Source organism: Apostichopus japonicus, chromosome 8, assembly GCF_037975245.1.
Source record: "Apostichopus japonicus isolate 1M-3 chromosome 8, ASM3797524v1, whole genome shotgun sequence".
In the NCBI taxonomy this organism is placed as follows: Eukaryota; Metazoa; Echinodermata; class Holothuroidea; order Aspidochirotida; family Stichopodidae; genus Apostichopus; species Apostichopus japonicus.
Genome location: NC_092568.1, coordinates 16,680,167 through 16,696,017, shown reverse-complemented (window position 1 = coordinate 16,696,017; position 15,851 = coordinate 16,680,167). Strand labels below are relative to the sequence as shown.

Sequence of the window (15,851 nt, the reverse complement as noted above, 5' to 3'; positions counted from 1 at the left end):
CCTTGTAAACATAATATCTCAAGATTTGAGGCTTGGTCAGATCTCATACTTGGCATGAAGATGTATGACATTGAGTAAAGAAGCCTATTGATTTACACAATACACTAACACACCTTCTAACATAATATCACAAGGGAAGCTTGGACAGATCGCATATCTGGTATGTAATTGTACCACATTGAGTACAAGAAGCCTAATGTTGTGGGTGGAGGTCAGATTGTGAAAACCATGTTTTTACAATATTTCAACAAGGACACATGTCAATTTAGTATGTCGATGTATCTATCACATTTAGTACAAGAAGCCTGTTGTTGAGGTCAATGGTCATTTCAGGACAGCCTGTGCCATTATGAATTTATTGTTTGTCACATAACACTGCTTTTCACTGTATTACTAAGATCAAGTATGTTGTACACCCTCACTATACATTACGTCAGATTCATGCAGAAAACTGCTCATGTTACATCATGGAAACCACAATGCATTTTTGCATTCTGGTTAAGATAAAGTATATGTCATTTCACCAGTGTGATAACTGTTAATGAGTTTTGCCAATATCTCTATTAGTGCTTTACTTGATATGACAGGTCATGAAGTTGTCTCTAAGATTGCTTAAAATGCAATTACTTAGTTTGTAAGGAAAACTAAAAAAACTAGGTTCATGTTACATCTAGGTTTTGGTCACGTTGGTCTACATGGTTCTATGTGTTCAAACATGATCCGTCTTGAGTTGATTTGCCCAAGATAAAAATTAGACACAACATTCCAAATTCAAGGAAGCAAATCAAAAGTACCTTTCCAATATTTTTCAGAAGCCCTATGGAATCATATTTTCTGATATATCATTACAGACTCTTTAACATAGAAGGATTTTAAAAGGCTAGTTAAGGAATAAGTGTTAGGCCCTTTGCTAATGGTACCTTAAATTTGTTTGTCTTCCAGCATATCTCTGCAAGTAAGATAAAGAGAGCAACTGTGCCTTTGTTCATAAGTATTAGCATCCTTAAATCTCTATTAAATATTTGGAAGAGATTAAAGAAAAAAAGGCTGCTTAACAGTTTCAGTTAAGTGTTAGTATTTCGTTCTTTCTTTCTTTTTTCACCAAAGGGTATCATTGAACGACTGGTTGACAACAGTGTGAGCTTCGAGAATAAGACAGCGTACTCACAAGCTAAGTACATCAAGAAGAAAACAGATAAGTGAGTGTAGTCTGACATTGTAAATATTACCAATTATTGATTGATTGATCTATTGACAAGTTTATTTCGTGATTCAGATCCTTACATTTCCTTCCTAGAGAGATGTGTGTGCACAGAATGAAACAGACGTTGGAACACATGCTCGTAGAACTAACATGACTATTGTATATATATTGTATATATATATATATATTAAGTACATATTTATTTGTGTTATCGGTGACGTTATCCTACGTTCTCATGATCCTTGTAGATATTTGATTGTAACTGTCGAAACAATTTGATACAAAGTTAATTTTCAGAAACAATTTAGTGCATATATTTATATTTCACCACATTCTCTCCTTCTGCTTGATTATATAACTGTTATATTGTTATTATAAAATGTAACAGAATAGAATCGTGTGTAAAGTTAGTTAATATAAGGTTTTAGCATTTCTGGAGATAGCGCACATTTATCTGTTGAGTACAAAATAGACCTGAAATGTGTACTCAAATGTTGATATTTGCAATATCTTTCCTCTCTTCCAGACATTTAACTCGATTCATGATTTGCAAACCTAGTACGAGGTTGATAAGTGAAATTCACTGGAGACAGGTACCATCTCCTAAGCTTATGTAAGTATTGATCCATCCATCAATCTATTTCTCAATGCAACCAAAGCCAGCTGACCCCCCCCCTTGCCTGCACCCCTCCAGACAGTTATATCAGAGGGTCCTCCTAGGACCTTGTGTATATGATAAAAATGAGAATAAATGTCTTTTGCTTCCTAACTTACTCAGGACCCCATTGTTGTAGATGCCCTTGACACCCTCCCCCCTCCCATTTTTGTTAAAATGTCATTTAGACTAGCAAATTTTAATTACCATTGTAACACATTAGTTCTCTTGGTATGAAGTCCCAGTCATGGTAATTGATATCCTGTGATTCATGTGTCAAAGGTCAAGCAACTGAGTGAAATACAGGAGATGTGAAGAGTGCAATATTCATTGGTGAGAATTGTACTTTGAACAATGTAGCAGAAGGAAAATAGTTCTGTGGGGGTGGTGAAGTGGGAAAGCAACCAATACAAATGATGCCCTCAAAACCAACAGCAACAGACCATGGAGAAGTATCACATAAACTATTAATAGTTCAACCTCTTCAAATGCTCCTTTGTCAGGTCACATTCATGGGCTTATTATTTTATTATAATTAATTTACCCACTGGCAGTTGCGTAAGAATTTGCGAAAAGGTAGTGTGGTTGTGGAAGGATCAGATGTGTATTCCGTTGCACAGGTGCACTGCCATCTCTTGAAGTGATCTTAGAAGGGTTATTTGTGGATTAATGGATAAAAGCCTAGAAAAATATTCAACAGAAGGAATGGTATTTGGCAGTGCTGGAATTTTTGGCTGAACTTATGCTTGAAGACATTGTGTCTAACCAAGAAATGGTTTTTTATAAACCTGAGATTGAGAACAAATAACACAGACTAGGATATGCATCTAGACCGTTCTCACAACCGGAGACTGCTGCTGTTGAATTCTTGTGTCATTCTTCCTTCATTAGACATTTGAGACCAGATACTCTTGCCCAACTTATGACCTCTAGCAACATACAGTCAGGTTCTAAAGTGATTATTGTTGAGCACTGTCAAGGCTTGGTGGTAGCAGCTGCCCTGGAGAGGCTGGCCGGTGAGTATAATAATTTATTTAAAGTATTACAAGGTGTGTTAAAGGGACTATGAAAGAGATAAAGAGAAATGGTGCGTCATGTAACTGTTCCAGCTTGCAATGAACAACTGCATTACGTGTCACTATAAACACAATGTGCACACAAATGGCACCTATAAAATAATAATAATAATCAGGCAGTTGTACCTTAATAAAATTGCCCTTACTATGCAATTATTTCCAAAATATGCAGTATCTCTGCTGGCTGTATAACCTTAATATTCTACCTCTCCATAGAATGTTTAGGGAACTGGAGTTGAATGTGTGGAATTAGTATCATGCAACAGTGTCATAATGTCATTTCTTGCCATCTATATTCTTGCATGAAATAATTTTAAATGTGTTGACTACTTTGAGGTTGCACAGTCATCTGATCCATTTCACAACCCGTGCAAGTATTGAATTTTCTTTTTTCTTTACAGGCAAGGGCAATTTAGTGCATTTGCATACTGAAGACATTCCAGTGATTACAGTAGAGGAGAGTTTTGACTTCCCGAAAGAGTACACAGACATCGCTCTGCGGATGCAACTGCAATACTTCTATAAGGTACTTAAAGCTGATGAGGTAGAAGAAGATTCTGTGAATTCTAATGGAGAAAAGAAAGAAGATGGCAGTGAAAAACCCCAGGAAGAGAAAAGTGAACAACCCCAGGAAGTGAAAAATGAACAACCCCAAGGTGAAGCAGTTGTAGCTGCACAACCCCAAGCAGAAATAATTGTTGAACCTAAGGCAGAAAGTCTTGTGCAAACTGAAGGAGAATCAATTGCACAACCCCAGGCAAACACAATTGCACAACCCCAGGCGGAAACATTTGCACAACCCCAGCCACAGGCTCAACTAGAGCCCATCCAAAGAATGAAAAGGAAACATCCTGAGGTAAGTGTCAATTTGGGTAACGAAGTGCAGCATTAATTGGCTTTTAATTATACACGATCCTCTTTACAGGAACTTTGACATCACACAAGATTTATTTTTCAGGAAATTTACTAAGTCAGTATCTTGTCCCTAAGGTATCAGTACTGATTTAGCTGTGAACAAGTACAATTCCTCCTTCTCCATCTCCCCCTTCCCTATCCACAACCCTTCGCACCTCTGATGTCAAAGGTTGAAAAGATTGTAACAATTATGTTTTGAACAAAATATTTGTACTCAAGGAAAACAGGTACTCACTTGGATCAACCCAAGTCAACAGAAACCTGTTGAAATTCAAAATATGTCGAATTGCTTAGTTAAAAATTCAAGAAGAACATTTCAATTTGCACAGGATGTACTTCTGAAATATCTGTTACTGAGAAAGCATCCTGCTTTATCTGCTCGGTCAAATTATAATATGACAAATTAATATTTAATATGACAGATAAATTTTTAAAGACTGATTGCCTATGTTAACACATGTTTGTGTTATTGCCATCTCTGCTTATAAGCTAGTTGACTAGGCCTTTTGTCCTATAGTGCTGATAGTAATATACATCATCATTTGACAGTTGCAAACAAATTTGAGATTCCGAGACAGGACTGCGGAATTGAGTATGTTTTCTCGGCTTTTCAAATCTTAAAGCTTAATATGTTAACTACCATGTCAACACTACATCTCCAAAATGTCAGAAATATCACATACGTTGCCTTACATACAAACAGTGATGAAACCATTTGACTTCTTGATATTTAGACCAAAACCAAATTTTCTCTTGTTTCCTTCCTTGTCTCCAGTAAACAGGACTTTTTGTGAGTTTCAAATTTTATGAACTGGGATTACTTAACCTTAGTTTCCTTTATTTTTCCTGTTTTTTCATCTTAGAATGCTGAAAGAGTGCAAAGGAGGAAAATGAGAGAAGAAAATAATCAAAAGATAGCAAATCTCATGAACGGAAAAAATATGGATGTGTAAGTATCATTTGGTGTTGCCATGGGGACATCTTGTATCTTATGAACTTAACATCTCCATTCAGCAATTATTGAGAGAGAAGGAGGGTTAGAGAAACCCTTTAAATCACATGCTTGCTTTGTTCTTGCTGATCAGGGGTGTAATCGTGTATTCTTCTGGGGGTGGGGGGGCCGACGGGGGGTTTAGCTCAGCCCACATCCTCCCACTGAAGGATGGAATATTAAGAAATTCCCAAATTTCCCAAAGGGGAATGGCCACCCAACCAGTGGCTGACATAACATCTTAGTCCCATTAAAAACATTGCAGTTGCCCCCTGTCGACGATCATGCAAAGCTCAACATGTCTGACTATTTCACATTAGTTTTTGATACTGGAAGATATTTGAAAATTTATTATCCTGCCAATTTAGTGGCCGTTGCATGACACTATCTGACTCAGAGTTGGAGCTATCACTGACGATTGAATCATATCTGTCATATTTTAGCCTCATTGTCGCCTGTCGTTATCGGCCTACGCCCATCGTGACACATCTTCTGGAGTACCTCGCCCCATCTCGGTCGTTGGTTGTTTATTCCAGTGCCTCAGAGGTAGGTTATTTGTTTACGCTTCCTGTGCTGTCTTAGGTTTGTAGGAAATGTCATTGATATGCTTTCCTCTGCCAGTGTTAAAACATTGGCAAAAACAAACAAAATTATGTAAGAGAGGAAAAGCCTTGTCAGTTTCTTTTAGGAGTCATTTTATATACAATAAAAATTAACATTTACACGTTGTTTATTTTAAATATGTTTTTGGTTAAGTTGCATATGCTGCCAGTCACAGTTTGTTTTTTAATATACCAAGAATGTATTAAATTTTTCTTTCAACTAAGAGTTCTAAAGTCCTCACTTGTATTTTCCCTGTTCGCCAAGGTTTTATCGTTAGATCTGTTTGCTTCTCCTTTACTCTACCCTTCCTGTTATACGTTCCGTCCGTTTCTCGCTGTTCACTGATGTTTCTTTCTACGGTTCGCTCTACTTCAGTTTGTTGAGTTCTCTTCCTATTCAGTAGGTTCTGATCTTGAGAGCCTTTTTGCTACTCTTTGAAAGAACAGTTTCAGTATGGCATCAGATTACTCAAAAGATATTACTTATAAGAATGAAAAATATGGCATGTGTTGCCTTGTCATTCTCTTGAATTTGTGTAATTACTCAGTGTTCTATAACTATTAATTAATTGATTAATTAAATAATTCAGCCAGTTTGTTCTCTCATATGAACATATTACCTAAGGATCTTATCTTAGTTCATCTCTCTTCATTTTTCAACACCTCAAAGACATAGCATACCGTTGTTATTAATGATCATCAGTATTGGTTCCAAATGTTAGCATGTTAAGATACAGTGACCAGACATCCCCAGTTTCCATGGACAGGATCATAAGTGTCCCTGGATACGTCCCTGGATTTATGGACTGTCCTGGGAATATTCCCAAATCTGTAAAAATGTCCCGAATAATTTCAGTTTTACTTGTTTTGGCATTTCCTTTATAGAAACAGCTTCAGCAAAAGCTGTGATTGTTCACACTTGCAAATGTAGTGACAATTAACCCAGATCATTCAATGAATATCATAGCCTGTTGTTCACATGGTAAACTTTTTTGTACACTGAGCTGCTAAGTGATAAAAACTAGGAGACTTCCAGTTACCTTCAACTTTGTTTGGCATTGGATTATTTTATCTCGGACAAAATTCTTGTTCCAAAGTTGGGCAGTCAAACATCATCCTTGAAATGCAGAACCACCTAAATTGAGAGGGTCTAAAAATTTCACCCCTCCCTTTAAGCATACATGATAGATAAGTACCCTTTGATGTCAGCATGAAGGAGTCAACATAAATATCATATCCCTGGATTTCCTGGATAAAAATATGGTCACACTCTGAAGGAAATTTCAAAAATAATCTCCTAGAGGCTCTGACCGTCCAAATTACAAACTTATTCACAGACATTGATTAGCATTCAATTAGATATTTGACTGTCTCAGTATGATAAAATACCTTGATGGTGGCAGGACTGTGTTTCTTAACATTTGAGAACGAGTGACCATTTTCTTATTTACTAGCATATTTTGTGGCAATACTGACTGATGATCTTGAAGTATCCAATAAGAAAACTGTTAAAAAGACAAGAATGTTCTGAGATATAAATTAACATAATAAACATCTCTATGTAAACACCTCTAGGAAACACACATTTCTAGCTATTATCCTTTCAGAGATATAATCATATTGCATTTTCAAATTGCTATATTTTGTTTTCCCCGTAGCCTTTAGTGGAATGCTACAATCAACTGAGGGAAAGCGGTCAAGTTATCAACATGCGCTTTTCAGAGACTTGGTTACGAGAATACCAGGTTTGTATGCCGTAAAAAAGACAGCACCTGTTGCAAATGTTATATTTAATGTGGATGTGTTTTTCGGACACATATATCCATAAATAAGGTAGCAGTGTTTGTAGTAGGAATACAACAGTATTGGTATGAGTACAAGTAGAATCTGCCTTAGTATGAATAAGTAAAATTACTTTAATCTTGTAATAGTATCTCTGCTTGATTTCCAAAGTGCTCTGAGTACCAGTATGAATCCATGAGGGTGAGTACGAGTACAGGCAACTACTGCCAGTCGCAATTCAATCTGGGGGGGGGGACACAGGGAGGGCACAGCACTTAATTAGGGGGGCACAATGTTTCTTTTTGAATGCTGTCCTGGGGGAGGGGTCTAAAGGAAGGGGGTTTCCCCCTCCCCCTTTGATAAAGTTTTGATAAATTAAGGGTCCTTAGATGCAATCTGGTGCTATATTTTGCAACTTGAAGTAACTTTATGTTCAAGAATTTTCGGGCATAGCCTGTCTGATATTTATGTTTTTAATTGAGGGGGTTAAAACGTTATACTAAAAATTGAAATTAACCATTTTGCTTTGATAATGTTTGAAATAAGAGTGTTGAAAATATGACATTTTAAATTCATGCAGGGTAGTAGTGAAGTTTAAGCACTAGTGGCTCACGCCGGCACCTCTGTGACCTTGTTAGTGAGAAAACAATGGGGGCACCCTGGTGAGCACGATTTTATGGTAGGGCACGTGCCCCACCAGTCACCCCTTGGTGATGCCACTGACTGTTGCTAAGAGAGTACCAAGATTGTATGCAGTAAAAACAACACTTGTTGCAAGTGTTATGTTATTTTGCATATATCGATTTTGGATTTGGTGTTTAATTGTGGTTGGAATACAACAGCATGGATATGGTTACAAATGAGTATCCCCCTTGATATAAGTATTAAGCATAAGTACTAGTATCTATTGATAAGAGAGTACCAGGTTTGTATGCAGTGGGAGAGTACTTGATGTGCTCTGTGCATGCATCTATATCTACAGTAACTTGAATGAAGATTGGTTTGTTTTTTTGGTATACACCAGTGGAAGGTTTTGCTTCTTTCATTGAACCTTTAGTGGAAGGGTGCTAGTCAAATAAATAACCATTGCTGATGACTATTTAAAGGGTATGAGCTGTAAACTCTGTTACTTTAGCATCTCTATTTTCAAACAACACTGATGAGAGATTAACACGACTGTAAGAGTCAGGTAAAATGCTAGTCGCATTTAATCTTTAATTAATCCTGTCAATTTCCAACTTAACATATAAATATATATTTTTCCAAGCTAATAGACCATTAACTGTATTGGTCACTGAATACTGAATAAAATTTAGGTAAATTTAAGAAATATGACTGTCCAAATTTAGCCTTTGTTGTAGCCTTCCACTGATCACCAGTGCTTTTTTTGTATTAATGCACATAAAAATAGATTGATTGATAGAGTTACAGGAAGATCAGTCACCTAGTATTAATAATGAACAAATTTTTTCATGTTTCATTTGCATATTGAAAGTTGTGCAATAGGAGTATCCATGGTACAGACTTTTCTTACTATTATATTATTAACTTCTCATTAATAAATATTTGAAAACCCAATTGAAAATTGTAACCACACATCAAAAATTTCAGTTCGGTTTATCATTGTGATGTCACTAATTTCACAGGTTCTTGAAAATAGGACTCATCCCCTCGTGAATATGAGCGGCACTGGGGGATACATCCTGACTGGTACAAAAGTGGAGAGAATCAAAAAATCCTTCAAAGACATCTGATGAGGTGGTCCAGGTTTGGAGGAAGTTTGGGGAGAGCATTCAGTGAAAATACTGAAACAAAGCAGGGAATATAACATTAATTGCCTTGCAGATGAGAGGAACAGAGCCAATAAGGCTTTTGGCCTGGAATGCCAGACTGCATCCATTTCATATGTCAAATTAGCCCTTGGAAAAGTTTTTAAAAGGATCCTTCAGAAGAAAAACTTATTTGAGACGGATGAAAGTGGAACATATTCTAAGCATTCTGGTGAGATTTGCAAGCAAGTCCTACATAAGTGATACATATCGAGATATTTATAATTGAAATTGTCACAGAATATACCACAAGTGAACTTGAAGCAAACAGGTGTGATGTCATAGTTGCACAGCTTTTCTTTATTTTAATTAAACTTTCCTTTAAACTATCCCTTTATGTAATTGAGCAGAGGAAACTCGTTTTGTTTTGATGTGTGTGTGAGTGATGCCATCTAGCAGAAGTAATGAAGCTAAATGAGAGCCTGAATTTCTTGTTTAGGAGAAGAAAGATAAACAGGACCACTGTTATACAGATACCCTGGAGGATGAAAGCAGCTGGGCTAATCAAATGTGGATGAACGCAAGGCTTTAACCATTTCAGAAGTTCATGACAGCTGAGTACTTCATTCGTCAGAGACATTCAGGGTCGGGATGGGGGTACAGTGGATTGCACATATCAGAAAACCAATGTTGTAATATTATTGTATTACTTTCAAATGAGTTAGGTAGTTGCATTCATGTTCTCCCTTGCACCATTATGTAAACAGAATGTCAGTAAAAACCATCACTGAGCTGTAAGCAACTTAGTAAAGGCATCTATTAGGGTTTTGGTGGTGGGAACCAGAAATTGCTGTCAGTACTATTTATGCCTTCTTGCAAGCTAAGTGAAAGCTGTTTTTCACTACTTCCAATCAGTAGTTTTAAATTTTGTAGCACATACATTTTGCAATTTTTACCTGCTTTTGCATCAAAGTTAGACAAATCATGTGAGTCTGTCTTAATGTTCCCACACCTTTATATTATTAAATTAAGTAGTTGCTAAATAAAAGTAACAGTAACATGAGAATCTCAAATTGTATCCTTCAGAATGGACTAAGAAAGTTTTCCTAGTTCTCCTTTCTGTTCTTTTTAGGAGGTAAAACTTGAAAAGGATTAACTTGTTTTGTTGCAGACAAACATCATATTACTGTTGCAATTGGAACTGAAACACTGCAAGTGTTTTCATAATAGACTCAAAAAATGCAGAACCACTGACAGGTCTGTTGATTACAGTAATTTGAAATATTTATTTAGGTTTGCAATTCTTGGTCTGAAATGTTATTAAGTACAATATTCTTTCAATGCCAAGGAAGGGAGACAAACAACCACAAATTAATGTGATTTTTACTGAGTTCTGTAAATTAGATAAACAAAGGCTTCCTAAAGACTGCACAAAGAAACAAAAAGTTGTATAAAGTCTCAATGGCTCATGCAGTATAAGAGCTGTTACAAAATTGCAATAAGACAGAGATATCTTAGTTTTAAAGTGTGTTGAAGATTATTAGTTCAATAATAGTTTGGTCTCATTTGTGGTCGATAAAGTACACCGACTTCCAGCATAACTTTCTTAGTCGCTCATATCTAGCGGAGACAAGGCTCTTGTTGAGTGTAACTGATTTGCCAATAGGGGTAGACTTTATTAAGAACCTTTGGCACCATTCAAATGTAAAACATGATGGTGTATTTTTTTCTTTTCTTTTGTGAAGAAGACACATAGCGGCCAATTAAGCATTTGATTAAGCATTCAAGAAAAAGAAAAAAACCAACATTGTTTTGAATTCTTTTTATGTTTACCTTGTCCTGTCTGTCTGCATAATATATAAAGCCGTTTTACATTGTTTTAGCTTTTGAATTCATCTTTTACACAACATTATGCAGTTCTTTGATTTTGGTCTACAATTATTATTAATAAAGTTGCCAAACAAGATTGAATTTGATATAATTAGGTTATACTATACTTATGATGTGGTTTTTATTCTTTCATACTAGAATGAATCACAAGAGCAAATTATAAACATTTCACAATGTTTACTTCATTATTTGAAATTATTAAAATGAAACTGTAATTCAATCAACTGACCAACAGTTGTGTGACTTTAGTATCGAACTGCGTTTAAAATATATCAAATGAACTCTTACAGCTGTTTTAGATATATATAAAAGAAACATTTACAAAGAATGTTTGAGATTGCTGTCACACCTTACAAGCACTAAAACAAAGTTAAAAATAAAAGTATCAGTTCATAATTCTAAAAAAAAACAAAAAACAAACAAACACAAATTTACAACAAAACATACGATACAAAAGTAATTGTAGTTGTTTTGTTTTGTGCATCATCTCATCTATGAAATTCTGAAAACAACAATACAAACACTTAAAATATTTATCAATACAATAGTATAAATAATATAAAGAAGTTGATGTGCAATGGTAAGCCTGGGACAGCTGAGGTGAGTCAGTTAAATACCAAAGGTCCTATGAAAACCCAATTGCAGTTTAAAATGATGACCTTACAAAAAATATGTTTATTTTTTATCATAATTGAAGCAAACAGGGTGGTGGTTCATGACCAAGAAATTTGGACAAGATGCATTCTACCATCTTTTTACAGTTACCGTAGATGTGGTAGCACTTCATGATTGTAAGCAGATGTGGAGGCAAAGAGGGAAGGTGGCACTTTGCAGTCACATGAAGAATCATAGAAAGCATGATGACACTCGGGATTAACCTTGTCTTCCAGGTCCTTGAATACAACACAATCAGACAACACAATCTGTATCATAGAAGGCTGCAATCAATGTTGTTATTATTATACTGATTAAGTCCTTGTGTTGGGTTCGAGGAACAATATACCAGGAGGAACAAACAAGCATTTTATCTGCACAAATGCAAAAGCAAGTTTACAACAATAATGTGAAGCTGCAGTACAATAAAATATGTTTTGGCTTCTTAAATCTACCAAAAATTGCACATTGGAATAATAATCTTAGACACGGTTTACAAACAATACCAAAACAACAGTTTTGAGGGCAATAGGTTACATGGTTGTTAATTCTTTAATGACTTTTTCTACAAATACTTATGACTTGAGGATTGAAAGTAATCCAAGTGTGATTTTTGTTACACAGGACTTGATCATATTGAACAAAAGCTACAATTAAACACAAAATGAAGCTTTTTCACCATTAGAAGTGGAATTCCAGAAGGAGTCTTATCGGGGAATAACTTATCCAGTTTATCCTTGCTCAATCCACTATAACTTTGCTAAATAAAACATCTGAGATCATGAAACAAGGATTTTTATGAGATCAGTGACTTCATTGCAAATACCATCGTTTCCACAGCTGTAGGAGTACTAAAGTGTGGGATTCCTTTCTTCTGGTGGACTAAGAGTTAGTTTGAGTCGCCACTGGCCAACTTTTTCTCATCCTTTGAATCTTACAAAGTTAAATAGTCCCTCCTTCAACTGAACCTTCAGTACAATGATGTCACTTCCCTGGGATCAGTAGGGAGAATACTGACTGTGTCCTCTCCTCTGCCACATAAGACACACAGCATGGAATATTCCTGTATAAGAAATCAAATAAAAGTGACATTTCTTTTAGTTCTGGTTGCCAAATGTCAACCATTTTGTCGACCCAAACTTGCAATTTTGTCACATAATTAATTGATAATTAGGTAATAGGTTCTTCAGTTTGCAAAGTTGACATATAACTAGTTAAATTTGCAACAGTGCTCCAAAGAGAATATTCCTTGTTGCAGTTTCTGGTGGAGAAAGAAAAGGGCATAGTAATCCTTCAATATTGATGAACAGGTTAGGCTGGAAAACTAATTACTTTACATGTTAGTATATCACACATTTACACTCATAGTCAGTACCTGGAATTCCCCATCAATCTGAAATATGTGGCTGTGCTCTGCAATGCAATGATTGCAAAAAGAACATCTATCTGCATAAGAAAATAAAACACAGTTACTATTACAGATGCAAATATGTACTGTAAATTGAACCATTAAATACAGCAATAAATGACTGCTTGCAGATGCAAAGTTTTTCCATTCTTTCCTCAGCACTTCAAGCATACGCGTAGGAGGCGAGGGGGGGGGGGGCTGCAGCCTCCCAACCAAAATATTTTGTAAAGATTTGGGCAATATACTGAAATCTTTCAGGCACTTACTGAAAGAAAAATAATTTGCAATGTGTTTTCAATGGTTAAACTGATATTGTTAATATCATTATTATTGTAACGACTTCCACAATAAATATAACCAATATGCAAGGGTAATAACATGGCAAATGATTGTATGTTATTGGCATGCGATGTAATAACCTTTGCATGTCTATATGATGTGCACATTAACTCCGCGGGCGAAAAATTTCGTTACAGCCCCCCCAAATCAAATTGGGCTCCTACGCCTATGACTTCAATGGAAGAAAACACACAAGCCTGATTAAGCTTTAAAAAGCTACACATATGTTGTATTTTGGATACAGTGAAGAAGTGTAGTTAGCATGCTTGTAAAAGGTAGGTTGGTTACCTTTAATCTCTGATTTGCTTAATTTTAATGCTGCTAAAAGTGATAGTTGCATACAATGACTAAATTTAAACAAATATTGGATCTTACGACTGTAGGAGATTGTCTCAGCCCCATCATCGTCTGTTTCTTTCTGTCTGTCTTCGATTTTTATTGGCTCTTTCTTGTGACACTCCGCACATTCATGAAAATTCATCGTGTATGAACCATCATCTACACAAAAACTTCCCTAATGAGAAAACACAAAAGGGAATGACAGAAAAGAGAATTATGTAGCATCTTAAAAACGGTTATCGATTTCATAGTAAAATTGGTACTAATTTAGAATCCGTTCCAATCGACCCTACTTCCTAACCCTATTCCCTACTTCCTTACCCTACTCCCTAACCCTATTCCCTACTTCCTAACCCTGATTCCTAACCCTACTCCCTAACCCTACTTTCTAAGCCCTAACCTTATTCTGCCGATTCGAAGTAAGCTTTCCCATTAATATGGTACGGATTCTAAAGTTAGGCCGTAAAATTAAAACAATCCCTCAGAATGTGACACAAGTCTCGACAGCATGACAATATATGGTACCCTGGTTAATAGATTCGTAATCTTTTGTGTACGAACTATGATATTTTTTTTTCTATGATTGTTTCACTGTTGTTACTGGTTGTGCGAAATTTTAGTGGCCATTGCATTATTACAGGAACTCGGATAGGCATGAACCAGATCTATCCTCTGAAATAAATTACTTTTGGAAAAATGGAGTTAGACACTCACCCTGTCCGGACACTTTTGTTTAACGCAATCAATGCACATTTTTCGTTTTACTTTATTTTCGTTAATTAGAAATAGAACATTTCGGTACCAATTGAATGTTTCTTGTCAGTGCAGAATGTGCTTTATCAAGTAGGTGACCGACTGAGAACTGTGCTACCGGAAATGAAAACAAAAGTACCCAAGGCTGACACTGCCGAAAAGCGGAGACGGCTAGCGCTCTAATCTGGAGTTCCAGTTTCGTTTACATATAGTTGTCTCATTTGGGGAGCCCTAAGAATTTTACATTGGTGAATTTTCTTTGAAGATAAACTGATGTCGACCCTTTCGACTGAGACGCCTTGTACAATGGCGCAGCAATGTATCAACAGTACCCCGGTGCAGGAGTAGAAATAGGCACCCAAATGAAAATCCACAGCCGTGCACCCTTTCGTTGGTGAACAAAAGCAAAGATAATTCAAGGTGGAATAATTCAAGGTTGACAATAGTTTTTGTTGTGCATCTATTTATGCATGGTTACGATACTCTCAGACGTTCTCTGTTGAGAACATGATTTCTTTTGAATTTCCCGTTTTCGTGTGGGTATTGAAGAGAATTTTAAGAACTGTGCTGTCACGATTTGCTACCCGAGTCACTTTTATCTGTGTCAGATTTATAGATGACATAAATGAAGGCGGAGACGAAAAATGTAAGATGTTTTTTATTACAGTAATAACAACTTTAGGAAATGAAACAACACTGAGTACACCGCTAGCCTATGCCACGTACCTATAACTACTGCACGAATAAAGATTGTTATTATTTTTGCCTCACGAAGGGTAATCCCGATTTACTTACAGACACTTTGAAGGAATCCCAGAAATAATCGGGCAGAAACAGTTTATCAAAAACGATCAGATTTCAGAGCTTTCCCAGAAATATGAATATCAGTCCGCCCGAGCAAAAATGCAGCAGGTTGGGTACGTCTGGGCCCTCGGGCGTATGGAAAGCCGTTTTAACATTTAATCAAGAATTTTAGATATCTCGAAATAATTTCAGATATCTCAAATTAAATTTCAGATATATCAAATTTATTTGAGATATCTACACATAATTTCAGATATCTCAAAACCAATTTCAGATATCTCGAAATACCAGAGAATTTCAGATATCTGAATTCTTATTCACATATCTCGAATTCAATTTCAGATATCTTGAATTTAATTTCAGATATCCGAAATATAATTTTAGATATCTAAAATAAGAAACTATTTCAGATATCTTAAATTCCCGATTAAATGTTAAAATGGCTTTCCATACGGGCGGCAGCACCAGCCTAGTTACGTCGCTTGCTATACGAGACATTCTGCAAGGTAGGAGATGGCTATAGTTGTCATTAATTAACCAATTTTGGACGAGGGTAGGGTCTTGAATTTTTAGTTCGCAAGTTCTCTCACACTCACCTCTTTGTTTTTATTTTTACAGCAGAATCGTGAAAGTTTAACCCTGTCCGCTGGTAATACGGGTAGGAGGCGGG

General features: G+C 36.1%; 2 protein-coding genes across 2 annotated transcripts in view; one reads left to right on the top strand and one right to left on the bottom strand.

Annotated features, from left to right (window-relative positions):
• The window catches only part of LOC139970759 (tRNA (adenine(58)-N(1))-methyltransferase non-catalytic subunit TRM6-like), a 244,428-nt gene extending 234,307 nt beyond the window's left edge, over positions 1–10,121 (top strand). The window contains exons 5-12 of the mRNA XM_071976721.1: positions 1,108–1,199; positions 1,731–1,817; positions 2,751–2,875; positions 3,337–3,791; positions 4,714–4,799; positions 5,285–5,387; positions 7,102–7,188; positions 8,872–10,121. Coding sequence (XP_071832822.1) covers positions 1,108–1,199; positions 1,731–1,817; positions 2,751–2,875; positions 3,337–3,791; positions 4,714–4,799; positions 5,285–5,387; positions 7,102–7,188; positions 8,872–8,979 — 1,143 coding nt within the window. The 3' untranslated portion in view covers positions 8,980–10,121. The remainder of the gene's footprint in view (positions 1–1,107; positions 1,200–1,730; positions 1,818–2,750; positions 2,876–3,336; positions 3,792–4,713; positions 4,800–5,284; positions 5,388–7,101; positions 7,189–8,871) is intronic.
• A 1,152-nt stretch (positions 10,122–11,273) lies between these two features.
• On the bottom strand, positions 11,274–14,499 carry LOC139970764 (protein Churchill-like). Its single transcript, XM_071976736.1, has 4 exons — positions 14,339–14,499; positions 13,661–13,799; positions 12,914–12,984; positions 11,274–12,601 (listed from the first exon to the last, which is right to left on the bottom strand). The coding sequence occupies exons 1-4, from the start codon at positions 14,375–14,377 to the stop codon at positions 12,509–12,511; spliced, it is 342 nt and encodes a 113-aa protein (XP_071832837.1). The 5' UTR covers positions 14,378–14,499; the 3' UTR covers positions 11,274–12,508.
• Positions 14,500–15,851: the final 1,352 nt, after the last annotated feature.

Coding starts and splice junctions, on each gene's coding strand:
- LOC139970764 (XM_071976736.1), bottom strand. CDS start 14,377: ATGTGCATTGATTGCGTTAAACAAAAGTGTCCGGACAGG. Junction 12,985..13,660: donor TGAGACAATCTCCTACAGTC/GTAAGATCCAAT, acceptor TTTCTTATGCAG/ATAGATGTTCTTTTTGCAAT. Junction 12,602..12,913: donor AGATTGATGGGGAATTCCAG/GTACTGACTATG, acceptor TTTCTTATACAG/GAATATTCCATGCTGTGTGT.